Source organism: Aotus nancymaae, unplaced genomic scaffold (genome assembly GCF_030222135.1).
Source record: "Aotus nancymaae isolate 86718 unplaced genomic scaffold, 86718_ANA_hifiasm-v0.15.2.pri h1tg000016l, whole genome shotgun sequence".
Taxonomy (NCBI): Eukaryota; Metazoa; Chordata; class Mammalia; order Primates; family Aotidae; genus Aotus; species Aotus nancymaae.
The window spans coordinates 49819131-49841429 of record NW_026988428.1 but is presented as its reverse complement, the minus strand read 5'-3'; the positions used below and the strand labels follow the sequence as shown (position 1 = coordinate 49841429).

General features: G+C 37.7%; 1 protein-coding gene across 3 annotated transcripts in view; it reads right to left on the bottom strand.

Annotated features, from left to right (window-relative positions):
• HELB (DNA helicase B) overlaps nt 1-22299 on the bottom strand; it is a 50142-nt gene that overhangs the window by 11694 nt on the left and 16149 nt on the right. For 2 of the 3 annotated variants that reach the window (XM_012444950.3, XM_064377307.1), the window contains 8 exons: nt 20485-20662; nt 19175-19316; nt 16153-16307; nt 12651-12732; nt 12213-12272; nt 10796-11024; nt 9887-10030; nt 2800-3879 (listed from right to left, as the gene is read on the bottom strand). In XM_012444950.3, coding sequence (XP_012300373.3) covers nt 2800-3879; nt 9887-10030; nt 10796-11024; nt 12213-12272; nt 12651-12732; nt 16153-16307; nt 19175-19316; nt 20485-20662 — 2070 coding nt within the window. The remainder of the gene's footprint in view (nt 1-2799; nt 3880-9886; nt 10031-10795; nt 11025-12212; nt 12273-12650; nt 12733-16152; nt 16308-19174; nt 19317-20484; nt 20663-22299) is intronic. The other variant, XM_012444951.3, reaches the window with a different exon arrangement.

Here is a 22299-nt window from a genome sequence, read left to right as displayed (position 1 = left end):
CCACAATCACAGCTCACCGGAGCCTGGAACTCCTGGGATGAAGCAATCCTCCTACCTTAGCTTCCCGAGTAGCTGGGACTATAGATACGTGCTACCACATTCAGGTAATTTTTTTACTATTTTTATAGAGATGGAGTCTTACTATATTGCCCAGGTTGGTCTCAAACTCCTGGGCTCAAGCAATCCTCCTGCCTGGCTCCCGAAAGTGTTGAAATTTAAAGTGTGAGCCACCACACCCAGCAGGTTGTGGTTTTGTTTTTGTTTTTCAGACAGGCTCTTGTTCTGTCCCCCAGGCTGGAGTACAGTGGTACAATCACAGTTCACTGCAGCCTCAACCTCTCAGGCTTAAGTGATCCTCCCACATCAGCCTCCTGAGTAGTTGGGACTATAGGTGCATGCCAACATGCCCAGCTAATTTTTCTATTTTTAGTAGAGATGGGAGTTCACCATATTACCCAGACTGGTCTCAAACTCCTGGGCTCAGGCAATCCTCTCACTTTGGCCTCCCAAAGTGCTGGAATTACAGGTATGAGCCACTATGCCTGGCTGGGACTATGTTTAAGCAGACATTAGATGATATCACACCACTGCTTCCAGCCCTCCAATGAATTCCCACTGCAAGCAGAATAAAATCCCAACTCCTTCCTGTGGCCCTGCCCATCTCTCCAACACCAGCACCTGCACTCTCTTCCTCGCTCACTAGCCACATTCGCCTGCCTTCCTCTGTTTGCTGTTGTTGTTTTGAGATGGAGTTTCACTCTTGTTGCCCAGCTGGAGCACAAAGGCATGATCTCGGCTCACTGCAACCTCTGCCCCCAGGTTTAAGCAGTTCTCCTGCCTCAGCCTCCTGAGTAGCTGGGATTATAGGTGCCTACCACCACACCCAGCTAATTTTTTGTATTTTTAGTAGAGATGGGGTTTCACCATGTTGGCCAGGCTGGTCTCGAACTCCTAACCTCAGGTAATCCTGACCTCAGGTGATCCACCTGCCTCGGCCTCCCAAAGTGCTGGGATTACAGGCATGAGCCACTGGGCCCAGCCAACCTGCCTTCCTCTTTGAATAAAATCATTCCCTTTCCAGGTCTTACATTATCTACATCCTCAGAGGCCACCCTGCTGGCTCCTTGGTAACATTCAGTGCTCAGCTCACATGTCAATTTTTAGGGAGGCATGTCCTGGTCAAAATAGCACCTCCTGCCAGCCGTACCCCCTGCCATTCCCTATGTCATTGCCTTGTTTTTCATTTTCATAGACTCTTGATCTGAAATTTGATTTTCTCTTGTATTTATTGCTTATGCTGGACTGTAATATCCATGAAGACAGGCACTGGTGTGCTTTCCTCCCTAACATTTAGATCAGTGACTGGCAGGTGTTTATTTTTATTTTTTGAATTTTTTGCTAAATGTTTTTTTCAAATCCTGAATGAGAAGAGATAGAAAAGGGCATTCAAGATGACTGACACAGCAAGAGTCAAAAGGAAGATGAAAATGTTTGATTCATTTTAGTGAGCTGAAGATACTAGCTTGACAAAAGCAGAAAAAGAATAGTGGGAAATGAAATGATGTCGGGAAAACTGGAATCAAACTGAGAAAGGTCTCAAATGCCAAGCTAAATAGTCTAGAATTTATGTTGTAGGTACTTGGGAGCCACTGAAGCTTTTGAACAAAGGAGTGAATCTTAGCGGACACCTGAAGCCTTGGCTAGTACCAGACCCAAATGTATTGGGTTTTCCTATACATGCATACCTATAATAAAGGTTAATTTATAAATCAGGAACAGTAAAAGATTAGCAACAGTAACATACAAAATAAAGCAATTAAGCAAAATAAGGGTGACTTGACACAAGCACTGCATTACTGAGGCAGTCACTCCAATAACTGAGATGGTGGCAAGTGACTAATGGGTGGGGAGTGTCCACAGCGTGAACACACTGGACAAAGGAAAGAGTCACAGAATGAGGTGGTGTGAGATTTCATCACACTGCCCAGAATGGCATGCAATTCAAAATTGACGAATTTTTTTTTGTGTGGAATTTTCCATTTTATATTTTTGGACCACAGTTCACCATGGGTAACTGAAACTGTGGAAAGCAGAACCACAGAAAAGTGGAGAACTGCTGTATTATGAGAATGGGAACAAGAAAGGGGAGGGCAGCCAGGTCACCAATTATCCAAGAAGAGAGTAGAGTGAAAGCAAGTCGAGTTCATGGTGATTCTAAGATTTTAAGCCATGTAACTAGGAAGATGGTGATGGAAACAGGAAAACTGGAAGAGACAGTAAGATCCTGGGCTGTGATTCCAGAAAGTCATTCTCTGGGAACAAAGACACAGCTTAGGCAGTTGGTTCATTAACTCCTCTTCAGTGCCAGAGCACTCAGCGAATCACCACATTACTGACAATGCCGGCTGTCTCCACCATGACAATCAGTGTGAGAGTAAGAACTGTCACTTTCTTATCTCACACTACTGATGCCTGGAATGTTACTACAGTCAAAACTTCATCAGCCGAATCACTGGTGCCAGAGAGATGGCTGAAACTGAGAATGAGTCAGTTCTCAAAGTAAAAAAGAACTGAGCTTTGGGAGATGTCTTTAGTTAGAGGCTGGGAAGGAAAAAGGAGTGAGCAAATTAAGGGGAGATGAGACAGTGAGATACGGGAAATCTGACAGAAATGAAACAAACAGTGCTTTTAAGTCCAACAGCACAATGCAACACTAATAAAAGCACACAGTCATTTATAAGCACACTGAAGTTAGCAATATTTAAATAAAACTTGGGCACATGTAAATATCACTCCTACCATACGAATTTTGTTTGGACTTTCATCATCATTCACACCACAGGTTCTTTTGGATGCTCCCGATTTTGATAAATCATCATCTGTATCCACTCTGTCAGGTGAAGATAACTGCCATCTTTCAGCAAAGGTGAGTGTCTTCTCATCAGGTAAAGAGGCCTCACTCCAGGTGACATGATTCGTCACAGCGTGGTCTGTGACTACAGGGAATAGAGATGCTGATGGTGTGCTGGGTCCTCCACTGTCTCCAGAGCTCTTCTGTGGGGACTGAAAATCTGCTGGTGTCCTCTCATCAGGTAAAGAGGCCTCACTCCAGGTGACATGATTTGTCACAGCGTAGTCTGTGACTACAGGGAATAGAGATGCTGATGGTGTGCTGGGTCCTCCACTGTCTCCAGAGCTCTTCTGTGGGGACTGAAAATCTGCTGGTGTCCTCTCATCAGGTAAAGAGGCCTCACTCCAGGTGACATGATTCGTCACAGCGTAGTCTGTGACTACAGGGAATAGAGATGCTGATGGTGTGCTGGGTCCTCCACTGTCTCCAGAGCTCTTCTGTGGGGACTGAAAATCTGCTGGTGTCCTCTCATCAGGTAAAGAGGCCTCACTCCAGGTGACATGATTTGTCACAGCGTAGTCTGTGACTACAGGGAATAGAGATGCTGATGGTGTGCTGGGTCCTCCACTGTCTCCAGAGCTCTTCTGTGGGGACTGAAAATCTGCTGGTGTCCTCTCATCAGGTAAAGAGGCCTCACTCCAGGTGACATGATTTGTCACAGCGTAGTCTGTGACTACAGGGAATAGAGATGCTGATGGTGTGCTGGGTCCTCCACTGTCTCCAGAGCTCTTCTGTGGGGACTGAAAATCTGCTGGAGGTGTGCCGCTTGAGGAGAGCTTATTTTGCAAGAAATGTTTCAAACGAGTTTTTCTAGGAAAACTCTTTTTCATAATGGCATTCCGGAGCTGAGACTCCTCCGCAATCACATACACTCGGCAACGGCCTCTCGTCACTGCGGTGTAGACATGCTGCCAGTGCTGCCGGCCCGCCTTCCCCACCACATAGACGACTGTTTGCTCCTCGGACCCCTACGAGGAAAAACATGGTGTGAAGACTTAACGCTATAAAATAGGTTCAGACAGTTTACAGACAAGAAAAAGAAACAAGTCCTCAAAGTGCTCTCAGGCACTTCTACCTGGCCAGACTATTATTACATGTCCATCTGATGGGTTCCACTTTGATTCATCCTCCAAGAACTCTAAACTTGCTGATAAACGTGTTGCTAAGTTCAGGTCTCACAGTCCACAACTGGCTTGTAGAAATCTAGCAGCAAACTTTAAAGACTGAATGCAGTACTAAATCTTTCCTAATATAAGACTGAAATAATGGCACAGGCTTCATATGTGAATGTGTTAACCCATTATTACATATAATGGCAAAATATGGAAACTTTGAGTAGCCAGTAATAGGTGAATATATAGATATATTATGTATATATTAATATATGTATATAAAATATTACATATAATGATAAAATATAGAAAATTTAAGTAGCAAGTAATAGGTGAATATATATAATATACTTATATATAATATATATACACTTGACATACTATTTTGCAAACATCAAAGATACTTCAAAAGAAAATTTAAACCATATATATATGGGTTTATATATATATATATATATATATATATATACACACATATACACGCACACACACAGAATAGTCGCAACTGTATAGCAATATAGTTACCATCATCCAAAGCAAGTATATAGAAAAGAACATAGCTATGTACAATGAAACAAAACAAATCACAAAAATGGAGAGAAGTTCTACCAAAATTTCAATTAATGTCTCCAAATGGAGGGCCTATGGATGATTTTTTTTCTCCTTCTTGTCTGTATTATTCCATTGTTGGACAATTTATTTCTTTTATTAAGATAAACAAAAAAGAAAACAATGAACCTTCATCCTTTAAGCTTAACAAACCAAGAACTGGATAGGCAAGAAAGTTACTCAATGTCACCGAGTAACTGTAAGAAAACAATTTCAAGTTTGGGGGCTATATGTTAGTCCTATATTCTGAGATCAGCATACCCAGTGCCAGCACAGACAAAGAATGGCTTGTACTATTTTCTCCCCCATTGCTCCTACAGTGCTACTGCCAAAGGAAGACTTGTGGGAAGACAACTGACAAGATGGGGCATGTAAAAAATACACATCCACTGCGAAAAACTCTTGCACAGCAAGCTCTTCCACCTCACTAGACAGAGAGTTTGAAGCAACTCCTCAGATTGTAAAAGTTTGAGAAATATGTCTTTCCAATGTTGCTGGGTCTCAGAAATTGTCATAAATGGTACTTGATTACATACATTTCCACAGATATACGGTACCACTCTTCCCCTTGGACTTTATCTTGTGCATTCTCAAATATGAAAATGTCTACCTAAACTGAGCTAGCCTACTTCTTAATCAAGTAACACTGAGAAAAATATAGTAATAGTAGATACACTATTATTAATACTTAATACTCTCATTATCAGTCTCCCTGTATCTTCTCTTGCCCAATCCATCATCCTCAGGGCAGCCACAGTGATATTTGTAAAATGCAAATCCAGTCATAGCAGATGCTGCTTAAAACCTCTAATGGCTCACAGGGACTCCAGATAAAGTCCTAAGCTCTTAATGTGTTTGTAAAGCCCTTCGAGAGCCAGCTTGGCCCTGCTCCTCTCCCTCCTTTATTCCCTTTATTTTCCATGAACCATGATCCACCCAGCACAAGGAACTTCCATGTGGTCCTGTCATCATTACTCAGTCCATGGCCTCCATCTGGCCCGTGTCTGGAGTAGCCACCCCATCTATAACTCTCCAGCACTCTGTACTTCCTCTATCATAGCTGTACTAACCCTAAGCTCCGTGAAGGCAGAGCTTCACCTCTATCCCACTCACTGTTCTTTCTCCAGTGCCTTGCTGAGTGAACGATGATAAAAATTAAAATGTCATGCTGCAGGAGTCAAAGGCCTGCTGACCCTGGAATTCTACACCCCAAGATGGTACCTAAGTCTATCTCAGAAAGCAAGATATAGATACCTAACTTCACCTTGATAATCTGCTATAAATAATTTCCCCATTGCTCTAAATCTCCCTTGGATCATCAGAGCTGTCAAACTTCTTAAGGAGGCAAGTTTCCTATATTTATTTTAAATTATGTATACGTCTATTCTATAAATTGGTTCTACAACTCAACAACTTGTATGAATAGCCACAAATCTTCAACAGCTCCCATTTCACTCAGAGTAAAAGCCAAAGTCTTTAAAATAGTCTAGAATAGCACTGTCCAATATAAATATAAAACAAGCCACATATGTAGCTTGAAATACTCTAGTTGCATTAAAAAAGAAATAGGTAGAATTAATGTAAATAATATACCTGTATTTTACTTAAGCTAACATACCCAAAATGTTATCATTTTAACATATAATCAACATTAAATTATTAATAAAAGACTATATCTTTGAAATTCTATATTTTATACATCCAGAGCAGTTCAATTTGGGTGCTAAATTTTTGCCAAAAATAATCTATTTCTCGAGTTCATAAAATTTGTAGTTGAAAAAGAAGATTCACATACCCAAGTTGTTCCAAACATACTTTTCCCAACATACAGAAGTTTTCCAATGACTGTATCTAGTAACCTTTTTGTGTTTATTTGTTTTTGTTTTTGAGACAGGATATCACTCTGTCACTGGGCTGGAGTGCAGTGGCGTGGTCTCGGCTCACTGCAGCCTCCACCTCCCAGGCTCTGGTGATACTCTCACCTCAGCCTCCCAAGTAGCTGGGACTACGGGTGCATGCCACCATGCCTGGCTAACGTTTTGTATTTTTTGTAGAGATGGGTTTCACTATGTTGCCCAGGCTGGTCTTGAACTCCTCTCAAGTGACCCGCCCACCTCAGTCTCCCAAAGTACTGAATTACAGGTGTGAGCCATTGTGCCCAGCCTAGTACCCAGTTTTTAAATTAAAATTCAGTTTTCCAGTCACTCTAACCACATTTCCAGTGCTCAATAGCTACAGGTGGCTAGTGGCTACCATACTGGATAGTGCAGGCCTTCAAATGTCCTAGGAGGTAACCTGGCCCCACCATCCTCCTGCCCTCTTTACCTCATATTAATTTTCCTGTCTCATTTCCCATCAGTCTCCTACAGTGGCCTCCTTGCTATTCCTGCTCCTCAAGTATACCAGACAGACTCTCACCTTAGAACCCTGCCCTTGGCTATTCCTCAACCTAGAATGCTCCTGTCCCAGGTATTCACATAGTTAACTTCTTTTCCTTCTTCAAGTCTTTGGATAAAATGCTATCTTCTCAATGAGGCTTACATCGACATTCTATCTGAAATCACAATCGCACCCACTCCCACCTCTTTTCTACAGCATTCATTTGCTACCTTCTAACATCACAGAGTTTTTGTTCTTGTTTTTGTTTTTATTTTCTTTATTTTTATAATTGTGTCTGTTTCTATCCCCTTCCCCATCAAATGTAAGCCTCACAATGGCAAGATCTTTGTCTGTTTCATGGACTGACCTATACCAAACACCAAGAACAGAGTCTGACTCAGTAAATATTTGTCGAAATGAATTGAACTTGGAAGAAAGTGTGTTGATGTAACAATCATGAATGTTCTTAGAGCTAAGAGACGCTACTTCAACCATGAAATAAGAACCAGAAAGATATCTACTCCAATTTCAACCTGGTAATAATAAAGACCCCTTTACTCTTCATTTGTTCTGACAGAAAAACTGGGTTATAAATTTAAGAAAATCTCTCAGAAAACAGAGCAAAGTGATGAGAAGGAAAATAGGACAGCTTGATAAAAAATTTAGGTAACTAGTTCTGGAGGTCTAATATGCACATATTAGGAACTCTAGAGAGACAGAACAGAGGAAACTGAGAAGAAAATTTCCTAAAGGTGAAGGACATGAGTTTCAAAAAAATTAGAAACAGCATAGAGATCCATGGAAGAAATTTCTTCAGGACCCAGAGACAGAAATATTACACTTTCACTGACTGCTTCTCTCTTTACCGGAGGAGCTTTAGTCTCAAGGGAACTTAAAGCCAAATCTGCAGCCTACAGTAGTAAGCAAACAGGGAAGCAGGCCCAGCTACATTCCAACCACCAATGGCAAGAATTGTTTTATCATCCTTTCCTTTATCTTTCACTTGACAACCTTTATCTTTTTTTTTTTTTTTTTGAGATGGAGTCTCCCTCTGTTTCCCAGGCTGGAGTGCAGTGGCACGATCTCAGCTTGATTTAAGTGATACTCATGCCTCAGCCTCTTGAGTAGCTGGGATTAGAGGTGCCCACCACCATGCCCAGTTAATTTTTTTTTTTTTTTTTGTATTTTTTAGTAGAGATGGGGTTTCACCACATCAGCCAGGGCTGGTCTCAAACTCCTGACCTCAGGTGATCCACCTGCCTTGGCCTCCCAAAGTGCTGGAATTACAGGCATGAGGTATCACACTTGGCCCTTCTTTATCTGTTTTTAAAAAATTGGCTGAATTGCGGGCATTTTTAATAAGCAATTTCAAATTCTTTTTGGAACTGGATGGGGTAACATAATAAATAAAACCCCACTCACTTAAAAAAAAAACCTGTATGCTAATTAATGTTTGCTTACTAGTAGAAAAATATGGGCTGACTGAAAGTTTTCTGCACAAAAATGAGGGCTGGACAGGGCACAGTGGCTCATGCCTCCCAAACACTTTGGGAGGCTGAGTTGGGAAGATCACAAGGTCAGGAGTTTGAGACCAGCCCGACCAACATTGTGAAACCCCATCTCTACTAAAAATACAGAAATTAGCTGGGAATGATGGCACACGCCTGTAATCCCAGTTACTCAGGAGGCTGAAGTAGGAGAATCGCTTGAACCTGGGAGGTGGAGGTTTCAGTGAGCCAAGATTGTGCCACTGCACTCCAGCCTGGGTGACAGAGCGAGACTCAAAAAAAAATGAGGGTTGATGCAGCCTCTCCATTAAAGCAACATACCAACAGCAGAGAAGGAAGCTCAAAACAGAGATAAATAACAGAGCCACTGATAACATATGAGAATTCAAGGATATTAAAATAAAGCGTAAAAGCAAGTTACACTAAACTCAATATGCTGCCCTAGAACAGAAAAAGGACATTAATGGAAAAACTAGCGCAATTTGAATATGCACAGTTTAGTTAGCAGTCTTATAGCAATAGTAATATCTTAGTTTGACAAATATGCCATAGTTATAAAATGTTAACACCAGGGGAAAGCTTGGTGAAGGGTATATGGAAACTCTCTGCACTATCATTCCAACTCTTTTGTAAACCTAACAATATTCCCAAATAACAAAAAAAACAGGTTGCCTCACAAAGGTAGAGGGAGAGGATACATTTGTCAAAACTCATCCAACTTTACAATGAAACTGTATGCAAATTATACGCCATAAAGTTGATAAGGCCAAAAATAAAAAATAAAAGCTAGTTGCAAAGTATAGAAACATGATGATACCATTTACGTAAACCTCAGTAACACAGAAAACAATCATATATATTGTTTCTACTTGAATAGGAGTGATACATACCAAATTCAGGGCAGAAGTCACTTGGGAGGAAGGCAGGAGGAAGGCCCAGGACTAGGGCAAGACAAGTGAGGCACTCACCTCCAGTACAAAATCTAAGGGGTTGCCAAGACACTCAGCAATCAAGACAAATTAATGCAACAGTTTACAAATCAAAATGAAGGCACAAAAGGATCCATGATGAACCAGATATCAGAATTTAACCAGACGAGATCAGTACAGTGCCATGTCAAGCCATACTGGAGACTCAGGCAGGGAGGGGAAGACCTGAAGGACAAGACTTTACCTATAATGCCTTCGTTTCTAAAAATAAAGAGAGCTCGGAAACAAAAAAGAGCCAAAGGCTGGTGTCTCTATAGTATATTCTGTATTTTGTGTATTTTGTTTCCTATTTTTGTTGCAACAAAAAATTATGAAAACAATGCAAGGTGCTCCAAGGTTGGTAAATTATTTTGGCAGTTTTTATAAAAGTCCCCTTACCTGAAAAGTGTGAATAGTTCTTGCCCATGCATGTTTTATGTGACAATATTTCATTAGTTTTCTAAAATCCACAGTTACTTCCAGGCCAGCCATATTATTAATGGTCAAAAATCTTCTGTTTCCAAAAGTTACATCAGTTACATCCTGTCACCAAAACAAAGAACTATTTTGCATACCTTCAAGTATGTTCTATGTTCAAATATGTTCAAAGATATTCTATCTTTGGGTCAAACATAAAATGTAAGAATTACCATTAAGAATTTCAAAAGGTTTAAAATTTGCATTTCAGCACAAATATATTCAAAGAATATATCTATACGTAAATATGTTAATAAACACAAATAGAAGTTTTCAGTCCTTGAAACTTATCTTCAGTTTGACTCTGTGAAGAACAGTCTGTGTGATTTCTTATTTCGAAGTCTATACATTTCATTTCTTATATTGACTACGTAAGTCTGAATAGATTCTTTGCAAAGTTTACTTTTCCCCACAGCTATCTACACTATGAAAATAAATACAAGACAACCACTTTCATAGTTTTGACATTTAAGCAGCAACAAAGGAAACGATGCTTTTTTAAATATATGTCTCATGTATGCCTTTTTTGTCACTCAAGTACTTCAACTTTACTAAAAATGCTTCTTCATAAAATCTTCTAGAAAATATAAGAAGCCCTTCCCAACCCATTTTAGGAGGCCAGCATCATTCTGATACTAAAGCCAGACAAGACATTACTAGAAAACTATCTATATCCTTCATAAACACTGATACAAAAAATCCTAAACAAAAAATCATAAAACAAGAATGTCAACTCCGATATCATTAGATCCTGAATCAACCCTAGGACAATAAAATGACCAAACATACAGTATAATTGGTTAAGTGGTATTATCTTCTGTTTTCACTTACATTTGTTATGAAAAACATTTCTCCATTGCATAGTCGAACATTACTTTCAAAGTCATGCTTATTTTTAGCTAAATCATGAAGAGTACCAGAAAAGTCTTCACCACTGGCGTCTAGGTCATTATTTTGCTGACTTCCAGAGATATTTTCAGGGAGTAACTCTGAGAGGTATGCATTCCTGGTACAACAAATTTTATCACCAATTCTAAATACAAGTCTATTCTGATGGTCTCTGGGATAGAAAATGATAATATATAATCAAAGTTTGGAAAGTCTCCATTTCATTTGCTTAAACATTAACTCCTATTCAGACTCAATCCAGTTCTCAGAATATTTTCTTTGTAACACTTTCATTCTCCAATGGGCAACAAGAAATCAGGCTCCCATAGTTGTTGTTGGATTATTTACACATACTCTCCGCAACGCCTCAAATTCAATGACATTCCCCAGCCAAATTTATTCAGGTTAGAAATTTTGGAATAAATGCTGATGTCTCTCTTTCCCCTTATATTCTAAAAGTTACCACAAATCTTGATTTTTTTTTTCTTTTAAAATTAATTCTCTCCTCTCCAATCTCTCTTATCACTACCTTATTTGAGGTCTTACAGCACTTATACATATTTCTATTACAATAATTATGACACTACATCAGTATAACAGCAGCAAACTGAGGAAGTGGTGGTGATATGCCAGCTACTGTGCTAAGTGCTTTAGGTACATTATTTCATTTCATTCTTACTACAACTCTGTAAGGGAAATTCTGTGTATATACCCGCTTTCATAGATGTGGGAAAGGGAAATGACCTGGCCCATCATCACAGTTACTGGGACCCTGAGTATATGGCCTCAAGTCCATGCTTTTTGGCCTCCTGTTGGGCTACCTGACAGATTTTTGTGTATCATACCTCAGCAGCCAGGCACTCCACCTGTACCGTAAATATATCTAGGATGTCTATACTTAGTAAAAAGCAGGTATTGGTCAATTCAAGAGAAATGAATTAATTTTTCCTACGTCCGAACACAGTGGCTTGTCTACACTAGTATTTCTCTGGTAGACATTCACTAAGTTGCTCTCTGCAGGCACCCTGTCGCTAGGGTTCTCAGAAACACTAGACACAAAATTTTTAAAATTCCCCTGAGCTCCCAATGCTCACTCTGGAGAAGCTGAAGGCTGCCAAGCTGGAAACCAAAAAGAAAATTTCACTAATTTTTCTTCTTATTCCTAATACCTCATTACTAAAACATCAATTCCCAAGGATGTATTCATATATTGTATTTAATTGAAGAGATCATATTTCACAAATGAGAAAAAAACTATTTTTAAATATATAGAAATAAGTGACAAATGTCAAAGCAAATAAAAGAACAGCAAATTGAACAAGGACTGTCCTTAAAAGTTTCAGTTCTCTTAGACACTCACTTGATGAGGTGGCCTGTGTAGTGTTTACAACAGCAGTCGTTAATTAGATCACAGTCTTGCCTGAAACACATGAAAATGCAGGGGTCACCATAATGGTATGTGCTACATGCTTATTTTTGTTATCAGCAATTATGACATACTAGAGTCTACAAAAAGTTTCCAACACTTTCTTCAGGAAATAGTATTTTTGTAATTTTATCTCAACATAAGCTTTTGTTCCATTCAGAGTCCCTATAAGTTTCTAAATATGATATTTGGTGGCAAGAGCCCTGTTTAGAAAGTGCCCTCTGCCATGTCTGCCATTGACATACCCCAAACTAAGAAACAGAATTAACAGTAATGAAATATGGGACTCAACCATCCAAATAGGATCTACATTAATTAGTTACGAGATTTAAAAGCTAGATTAAAAACATTAAAATATTATAAATACTTTACCTTCTAAATGCAATAAATTGTGATGTTTGTGCATTTTGTAAGTCATGTTCTTGTAGTAAAGTTTTAACTGTAGAATATAAATCTGACAATTAAAGAGAAAAAAGTTAACAGAGAAAATCACCAAATTATAACACAGTTTCTATGAAGAAACTAATTTGGAGTTCCTGCTAAGGGACCTGGGAAAATATCTCACCAAATGGAATACAAGTTTACCATGGGAATCTCAACCTCATTCCTCACATCGGCTAGGGCAATAAGAAAGAGAATAGAAAGGATTCAAAGACAGCCCACCCTGAGCAGAGAGGTCAACCCCTGGCCAGGACAGTTCCTCATTTGTAATACACTCACTGTGTATTTGCTGATAGTTTATGAACACTGAATTTAAGAAATGAACAAGAGTACAAAATGTGTAACAGCAGGACTAATGTAAAACTTCCTGTTTTAAGTCCTTGTGATCATATTAGTAATGAGTTAGAACTTGAGAATCTATAGGCTTTATATGTTATATCACTTAATATGCAGGACAGCCACATGAGGTAGGTGTTGTTATATTCACAGCTGATATTCAGCTGGCACATACTCATATAAAACATAGTGATACTTCTGTATTAGCTGGAAAACAGCCACTCCCCTAATGCTCTACTCCCCACCCCAATCATCTCTTTCCTTCTCCCCAGACCTCCCCATGATCTAGCAACTAAAAGGTTAACCCTGGCATAGCGGGGGCATCCATTCCAATGGTGCTCATGCCCTACAGCCATTGGGTAGTCTGACTTCTGATGACATCTATATTATGAATGGGAAAACTAAGGCTCACAGAAATATAAGCATTTTCCCATGTGTGTTTCCCTAGTAGCAGATGAATCACAAGGGAATTTGCCCATGCCTTGTGATGTCCTGCTCTGGGAAGATAAACTTAGCTGCCTACTGAACCCTTCATTTTCCAGATGAAGGGAAGATTACCACTAGAAAACAGCCAAGATTCAGCTCACCCTCAGCCAACCCCTGGCCACCAGAGCAGGAATTTCCAAAGGTCTCCCAGCACACTGTTCTTTTTTACATGTACAGGACAGCACTGTTCCATACCTTGCTTTTTTCACTTTCTCCACATCTTGCAGATCAGTATGTACAATGCATTTTACTGATTCTAAGATATACATTTTTCTCACATTTTAGCATCTCTGAAACTCTAGACCAAATAGGAATCCTGTCTTAGGTCTTAGTACTTTGTAATAACAGGCATAATTTACTTAATAACTTAATTATTAGTGAAAATATACTATATGCTTCTCTAAGGAATATTTACTCAATTTCCTTGAAAAAGAGACTAATTTTCTAACAGAAGTTTTTAATTAAGTTAGAAAAACAACATCAGGTAAGCTCTGCTACTAGTCTAAAATGGACAACTTTTTTTAAAAGTACATTCTCATTAATGCAAAGAATGGGTACCAGAAAGAAAACCAACAATATTTTAGGTAGATTTAAGTGAAGTGGCAAAGAAGAGATCTACTAACTGTCTAAGTCTCATTCTCCTCATCGTAAACAGTACCTACTATTAACTAGGCTGTGAGAATAAATATTAGCTATTAATTATTTAATACACATTTCTAAGTACAAAACAATATACAGCTTATAAACCAATTTATGTAAAACTGAAATAAATAATATATGGTTATAATAAGGTTAAAAGGATAAACATCAAACTTTTACTATGTTGTGACCTTATTGGGATTGTTGGGGGAAGAAGAGAAAGGAAAATTAGGGAACATTAGTTCTTACTTCAAACATTACCGTATCACTGACTTTTTTTTAAAAGGAGTATAAATTGTTTCTTAAACCAAAGGCCCCCGCAATCTAAAGGAATCTTACAACAAATTTAATCAGTCGCCAGTATTTAGTTAGGTCTACTTGATTCTTTGTACTCTGATGTTTGAAAATATACTTTTAAATTATCTGTTTCCCACACCAGAATGAAAGCACAATAACCTCAGGGATAATTTTTTTTTTAATATTTTCCTCTGCTTAACTATTATATCTAGTATATAACAGGAGTTCAATAAATATTTGCTGAATGAAAAATAAAAAGAAAAAAATAGGTTCTACTATTTAAAAAAACACACACACATTATAGAACACTATGTATGATCCCATTTATTTAAATACATTGTTGTATCATGTGAATGATCACTAACCCAAGAGACATGAGATTGGGGACACAAAGGGGAAAAGGTTGACAGATGAAGCTGTATGTCATTAATTTCACAAACACAGTGAAAGTGGTTAAGTGGGAAGGATATACCTTTGAGAACAGTGGCAACTACAATAAGTCCTCAAAAACAATCATTTAAACCTTTACTAATTTTGAAAAAGCCATTACATCATTTTTAAAAGGTTTGCTAGGTAAGTTTATAATGCAAACAAAGATCAATAGATAAGTTCAACTGATTTAAATAAATTCACTTGCAACAGCTAATTAAATGACATCTATTAGTCACAACAATCTGACATTTATAGAGTGTCTCATAACTGATGAATGTCCTCAACCCTCGTAATAGCTCCACAGGCAGTTCCACTATGGTTCCCATTTTATAAAGGGTTAAGTGACACAACACAGGTGATACACATAAGGAGAAGACTTCCTGTCCCACACTCTTTCTCAACCCTGTCATGCTGTCCTCCTAACATCCATAATTAGAAGCCAAGCTTTTACCTATTTTATAAAGCAGAACTATTAGAAATTAAACTCGGCAACAGTTTGACAGTCATAATTTTTGTTTCAGAAACAAAATACAAGTATTTGCTTTTATTAGCATTGAGTATTTGTATTCAAAATAAAAATATTTGCTTTTCAAATTGCAAGGAAGGAAAAACTTCATTAATTAAGACTACTTTCTCCTAAATAAACTTGAATTATTGGGGCTTTGCTTTATTTTAAACGAAATCATCTACATCCATTTATTCACTCAACAAAATTTACTGAGCACTTATGTGTTGAGAGCTTACTTCTTTACAAAATTCTAGAGTATTCTGCTTTTGATGATCAGTAAGTTAGTTCATTTATTTACTTTTTGTTTTTCTTGAGACAGAGTCTTGCTCTGTTGCCATGCTGGAGTGCAGTGGCACAATCTCAGCTCACTGAAACCTCCGTCTTCCGGGTTCAAGCGTCCCGTCTCCTGCCTCAGCCTCCTGAGTAGCTGGGACTACAGGGACGCACCACCACACCCAGATAATGTTTGTATTGTTAGTAGAGACAGGTTTCACCATATTGGCCAAGATGGTCTCGATCTCTTGACTTCGTGATCCACCCACCTCGGCCTCCCAAAGTGCTGGGATTACATGCGTGAGCCACCACTCCTGGACTATGTATTTTCAATGTCTTATTTTTTGCTAGCAATATTTCTCTTTACCCATCAAAGAAAATTACAACTAGTCATTTAATAACTATGTCACAAAATTGAAATACTTATACTTAACCCTACATCTCATAGAACTTTATACTTACAAGAGTGATGATTAGTTTTAGATAACTGAGAACTGGAATCCTCTTCTGGGAGCCTGACAAAAATAAATGTCTTATCTTGAATTGAGATGGGTAATGTTGGATTATCAGAGATATTTAGTTCTGCATCAAATTTTGGAAATTGACGTCTTGAGATTCTTGAATAAAGATAACACACACAAAGAACATTATCATTCAAAAATGTCTTCATGTATGAACAGAGCTAATGTCCTTATAATAATTAGTATCTATTAATAGATAATAGAGAGAAAAGCTCATCTAGGTATGCATTATAAATAGTAAATAAGTTTTATAATAAAAGACAATAAAGTTAGGGTACTACATGTTAGCAATCAGTCCTTAGCAAACTAAAAGGATCAGAAAAAAAATTATCAGAGGATTTACTAGGCACCATTCTGAAAACCTGGTCTATTTGTCTCCAGATCACAACAGAACCATGCAGGAAGGTATTACCCTTATTTCATAGGTAAACAATGTGAGGTTTAGTCAAGTATAGTGGCTTGCCCAACGCCACAAAAATAGAAAACAGGAGAACTGGGGAGACAAACAGGCCCATTTGACCCCATATCCCTTTCTATTTAAGTTAATTTGAACTGGTTCAGGCCTTTCCACATGTTTACACTACATTCTTCTCCTTTCTTCTCTGTATATTCTACATACAATCCCACTTGCCCAAATGAACCAAGTATCCACATCTAGTTGCTTCTATTCCTTCCTCATCCTTCTTTTATTCTTACATTTTCCCAGACTAGCAAATCATATCAGATAACAGAATAAGGTATGGTTATTTGGAAGCAGACTGACTCTCCAAACAGACCTAACAGCAGCCTGGTTATCAGAGGTGGTGGTACCCTACTGTGTCTTCTTCAGCCTTTCCCAGACAAGAGTGGAAAGGAACAGAGAGGGAATGAGGCTGTTCTTGCTGACAATTAGCCCAGATTTAATTGGGACCTTAAAAATCATCATAGATTTCCCATTTTGCTTCTGACCCAAGGCATGTAGCACCTTTTATCTTCAGGATCTTTTCCTTGGTATATAGCAAGGATCCTTCACAGTCAACAATATTTGAGGATGATGATTAAGAAGAAATGATGAAAGGAGCACAGCCAGAACCAAATGATATTAAAAGAGTCACTAAAAAGATTCCTGAGTTTCAGATAAAATTGAGTTCTGAGAAATCTAATATGCTAGATTCCTCCAAGTTTCTCGGACTTTAAAATGACCAATCATCTACCAAAAATGGGGTGGTCTTTAGAAAGATTACAGGAAAAGAATATTCCACATCCCATTCCATTAGTTTTCTTAATGTCTTAATATGAACCCACACTGTCTACCCTATTCCTGTCAATTCCTCCTCTACTCCCACCATTCTGTCCAAGGTAGACAGAAGCTTAGAGAAAGTAGGTTTTGAATGTTCTAGTTCAAGCCTGTCTGGCCCACAGGCCACATGTGGCTTTAAATGCAGCCCAACACAAATTCATAAACTTTCTTAAAACATTATGAGATTTTTTATTTTATATATATATAGTGGAAACAGAGTCTCGCTCTGGCTGGAGTGCAATGGCGCGATCTTAGCTCACTGCAACCTCTGCCTCCCGGGTTCAGGTGATTGTCCTGCCTCGTCTCCGGAGTAGCTGGGATAACAGGTGCCCGCCACCACGCCTGGCTAATTTTGGTATTTTTAGTAGAGAGGGGGCTTCACCAGGTTGGTCAGGCTGGTCTCGAACTCCTGACCTCAGGTGATCCACCCACCTCAGCCTCCCAAAGTGCTGGGATTACAGGCATGAGCCACTGCACCCAGCCTATGATTTTTTTTTTTAAGCTTGTCAGCTATTGTTAATGTTAGTGTATTTTATGTGTGGCCTAAGACAATTCTTCGTCCAATGTGGCCCAGAGAAGCCAAAAGATTGGACACCCTTCTTCTAGTTTCTGCTACATCCAACTGAAGAATGTTCAAGCGACAAAACATTTCGTAAAAAAAGGGTAAAAACCAGAGATATATTTTGATCCAATGACTAACACAGACTCAGTATTCAAAGGTCCCACCATATCTAGAGATTTTAATACAGTCATATCAATTAATGATAGGGATATGTTTTGAGAAATGCATCATTAGGCAATGTTCATCATTCGTGAACACTATAGAGTGCACTTACACAAACCTAGATGGTACAGCCTACTACACATCTAGGCTATATGGTACAGCCTATTGCTCCTAGGCTACAAACCTGCACAGCACGTTTTACCGTACTGAATGCGTAGGCAATTGTTAATACAATGGTAAGTATGTGTATATGTAAACATATTTAAACAGAGAAAAGGTACAGTAAAATTACAGTTTTATAATCTTATGGGACTACCGTCATAGATGTAGTCTGCTGATGACCAAACATTATGTGGTACATGACTGTATTAAAATAAATAGCATGAAATAATAATGATTGTGATTTTTCACATGTACGGATTATGGAGAAACCAAATGTCTGAGCTGACAGAGGATAACTACAAAGGCTTATACAAAGATGAAGGGAAGAGAAGGGTTCTTTTCTATTTAAGGGAAGTAATACACCATGGGTGCCTCCAGGATTCATCTAGGAGTGAAATACCACATTCAATTATTTTGCTTTCAGCTTTCTCCCACAAAAATTAGGGGGTATTTCTTCCCCAATTCTCCCTTGACTGTGAATGAAGTTATTTCCAAATCTCCATTCCCCTTGGGCTTATTCTAATCCTTAAGTTTAATACAATTTTAATTCATATACATCCTTTTGAAATCAGGAAACCTCATCCATTTTTAAATTTCAATAATAACTTATGCTGGACTAGTAATGAAAAACATTAACTGTGCTTTTCTAACTGTGGGGCAAAGGTTTATAGTTGAAGGATGGAAGAGTTTAGCTAAAAGGGATAGTAAATGTATTCTACTAAATCATTCTAATTCAAAAGCATTTTTTTTATTTCTAATACAACAGACAGGAAATGCAAACTCTTAGTAATATTATACCTTGTAGCATTGTCCACAATTAGCTGAGATTCTGCTCTATGGTTTGTCTTTAGCTCAATAGCACAATTTCTTGACTGAAGAGTCTCAAAAAGATCTTTCAGCAAGTTACCAGGTTCAATACTGGGTAACTGTCTAATATCACCTAAAAGATAAAAAAAAAAAAAAAAATAGATACAGGTTTTAGGTAACCAGGATGCTAAAATTTAGAAATTATTTTTATTTCTCTCCACTGATACATATCACAAAGACTTACTCTGAGAAAAAATACCCCCAAGATTGTTTAAAAGTATTTAAGAGTTTAAAGTTAAATATTTAACAAAAAATAACATTTAAATTAAACAGTATAACATTTAAATTAAACAGTATAAGATATAAAAATAGTAATAACACAATAAGGTAACAAAATCTAAATTGAACATCTTTCATACCTAAAACCACAGGGAAACCGGGTAGAGGCATATGTTTTAGTCAACATATTAGGACAAGAAAATAGGCCTTGTAGTTAGTTCCTTTTTCAATCACATTCATTGTCTTATTGAACATGGAAGAATCTATGGCCTCAAATACATAAAGTAAATGTACAAAATATAAAACAAACTAAATGCATTTGATAACAGATACATTTCAGTACTCTAATGATGATGTTCTGCTCTATTAAAAATCTTTTTTGCTTGCACCGAATAAGCCCTAAATATAAGAAAAACATGTACTGGGGGAAGCAGAGAGAAGGCTTAAGTCATTAATAGAATCAACTGCTTAAAAGACATCCTCCAAGACCTAAAAAAATAGTTTTTATATACAACATGATTCTCCAATTATGATTTTATTTTTTTCGCCATTAAATCATATGATCTACCGAGCATGACTACTCAATAGAATCTAACTGAATCTTATCAGAATTGGAAAGGACCTAAGAGGCTGGTGAGGTCTAATTTGAGTTATTAGCGTAGAATCATAAAATGACTTTTAAGTGGTCTATAATTCAAATTTTTTATTATTTCCAAATGATCCACGTCCTGATTTACTCTGAATCTGTGGTACTTTGACTATTTTAACAGCCATCATTTAGGTAATTAGCAGTAACCCATCACAACACTATTTCATTCACATCCCAGCCTGCTATTATCCTGGCTAAAACAAAACCCAAGCGGATTAGGAGAGTGGTCAGACTTAACTTGGTGTAGCTTTGGTATCAGTTCTGAAAAATGGTTTTTCACCTTTAGGAAATGGTGTGGTAAGATGGTGTAAACAACCAACTAATCACAATACTTTGAAATAAACACCAGAATTCCAACAATATTTTAACTTACCAAGGATAATAAGCTTAGAAAGTTTGGAGTGCTTACACAATAAATTTAAGACTGATTTGAAGATTCCTACAGATACCAAACTCCCTTCATCCACAACCAGAACTCTAACTGAAGAAAATTTCCATGGTTTGTCTGTGGTCATCATTTTTTTGTTCCATAAATAGAAGCTATAATTGACCTACAAGCAAAGTATAGCATTTCCAAAGTCAGGTTATAAATCTATAAAACCAAAAATTAATAGCAAGTTATTTTAAGGCAAAACTCTTAAATTGGCAGGGGTGGGTGGGAAGCAGAAAAACACAAAAGTTATACAAATGAATATACAGAAAAGACAGACCAAATAAATCTAAAAACAAAAAAAAGAGTCAAATTGTTCCAAAATCTCAACACTTCCCTCATCGCTTTTAAACACAGAAAGCTCCCTATTCTTTTCCATTGCCAAATAAACCTTCCCGTGGCCATCTGAGATATCCCATTGAAGCCCTCCCATTCTCCCAACCACATTACTCCATTCTGAAATAAAAGCAGTGATTTCTCAACCTAATTATGAAAATATTACTTTTTCTTTCAAGTACTCTAAACTTTCTCACTTCAACTTTTTAAAAAACTACCACCACCACCCCCCCACAACAAACAACAAAATTATTTATTACAAATATAATACTACTTATTTTTAAATATAGATGAGAAAAAAATTGGTTGTAAAATTCCAACCAGAGAGCTTCAATATTTTAGTGTATATCATTCTACAAATGTTTCTATGTCATCAGTATGAGCACTTAAAGACTGAGTATCTTTGATCTGCAAATTCAAAATCCAAAATGCTGTAAAATTCTTAATTTTTTGAGCACTGACATAATGCTCAAAGGAAACGCTCATTGGAGCATTTCAGATTTTCAATCTGTATTATGTACAGATTTTCTAAATGGTATATCACATCTTCGTCTAATTTTTCTACTGAAACTAGATTCAACATGTCTATTAAGTAAAGCCTTCATATTTCCTACCCAAATGCATCAATTTCCTTCAACAAAACCCCCTATGCTCACAGTGGTCATGTCTCACAACATTCTAAGTTAGCCATTTCTTTTCTCTTATTTAATATAGTCAATTAATTATCTTAGAAAATGCTGCCATGTTCCACTGTATTTCTAGTGCCACTAGCTCAATACAGGCTCCATCTATCAGCACCTTGATGACTCCAATAGCTTTGCAGCCAGGTTCCCCTACACACAATCCCAGGATGGGATTGTCCAATAAAATACAGGAAATCCAGTTAAATTTGAACTTCAAACACACAATAAATGACGTTTTAGTATATGCAAGTCAATGAATCATTTGATACATACTTATACTAAAAAAATTATCCATATTTTTATCTGCCAAATCTGGCAACTCTAGTCCAAGGATGATAAATGAAACTCCAGTGCTCCTTCTGTGCTCTTGCACTCTCTCCTAAGCCTAAACATGGCTTCAGAAATGTTCTCTCATCATCTCAAGTAGATATTAAGAAACTATCAATTAATCAGTTAACACATAGGATCAAACTTGGCAATGACCCCTTTTGGTGTCCCCTTCTAATTCAGTCCTTCAGACTAATCAGACATGAAAACATAGTATAAAAAAATATCATAAACTGATCAGAAGATTCTTCCACCGATAAGCTACACTGAACATCTCTAGGTCTCCATTCATTCAAGTGATAAATAAAGATAATAGGCAAGATATGTTAAGTGGCTCATGGCTCTATGATTCTATATGATCCTCCTTAAAACTTCTTTATTTCAATCTCTTGCTTAGGAACCTAAATGGCCT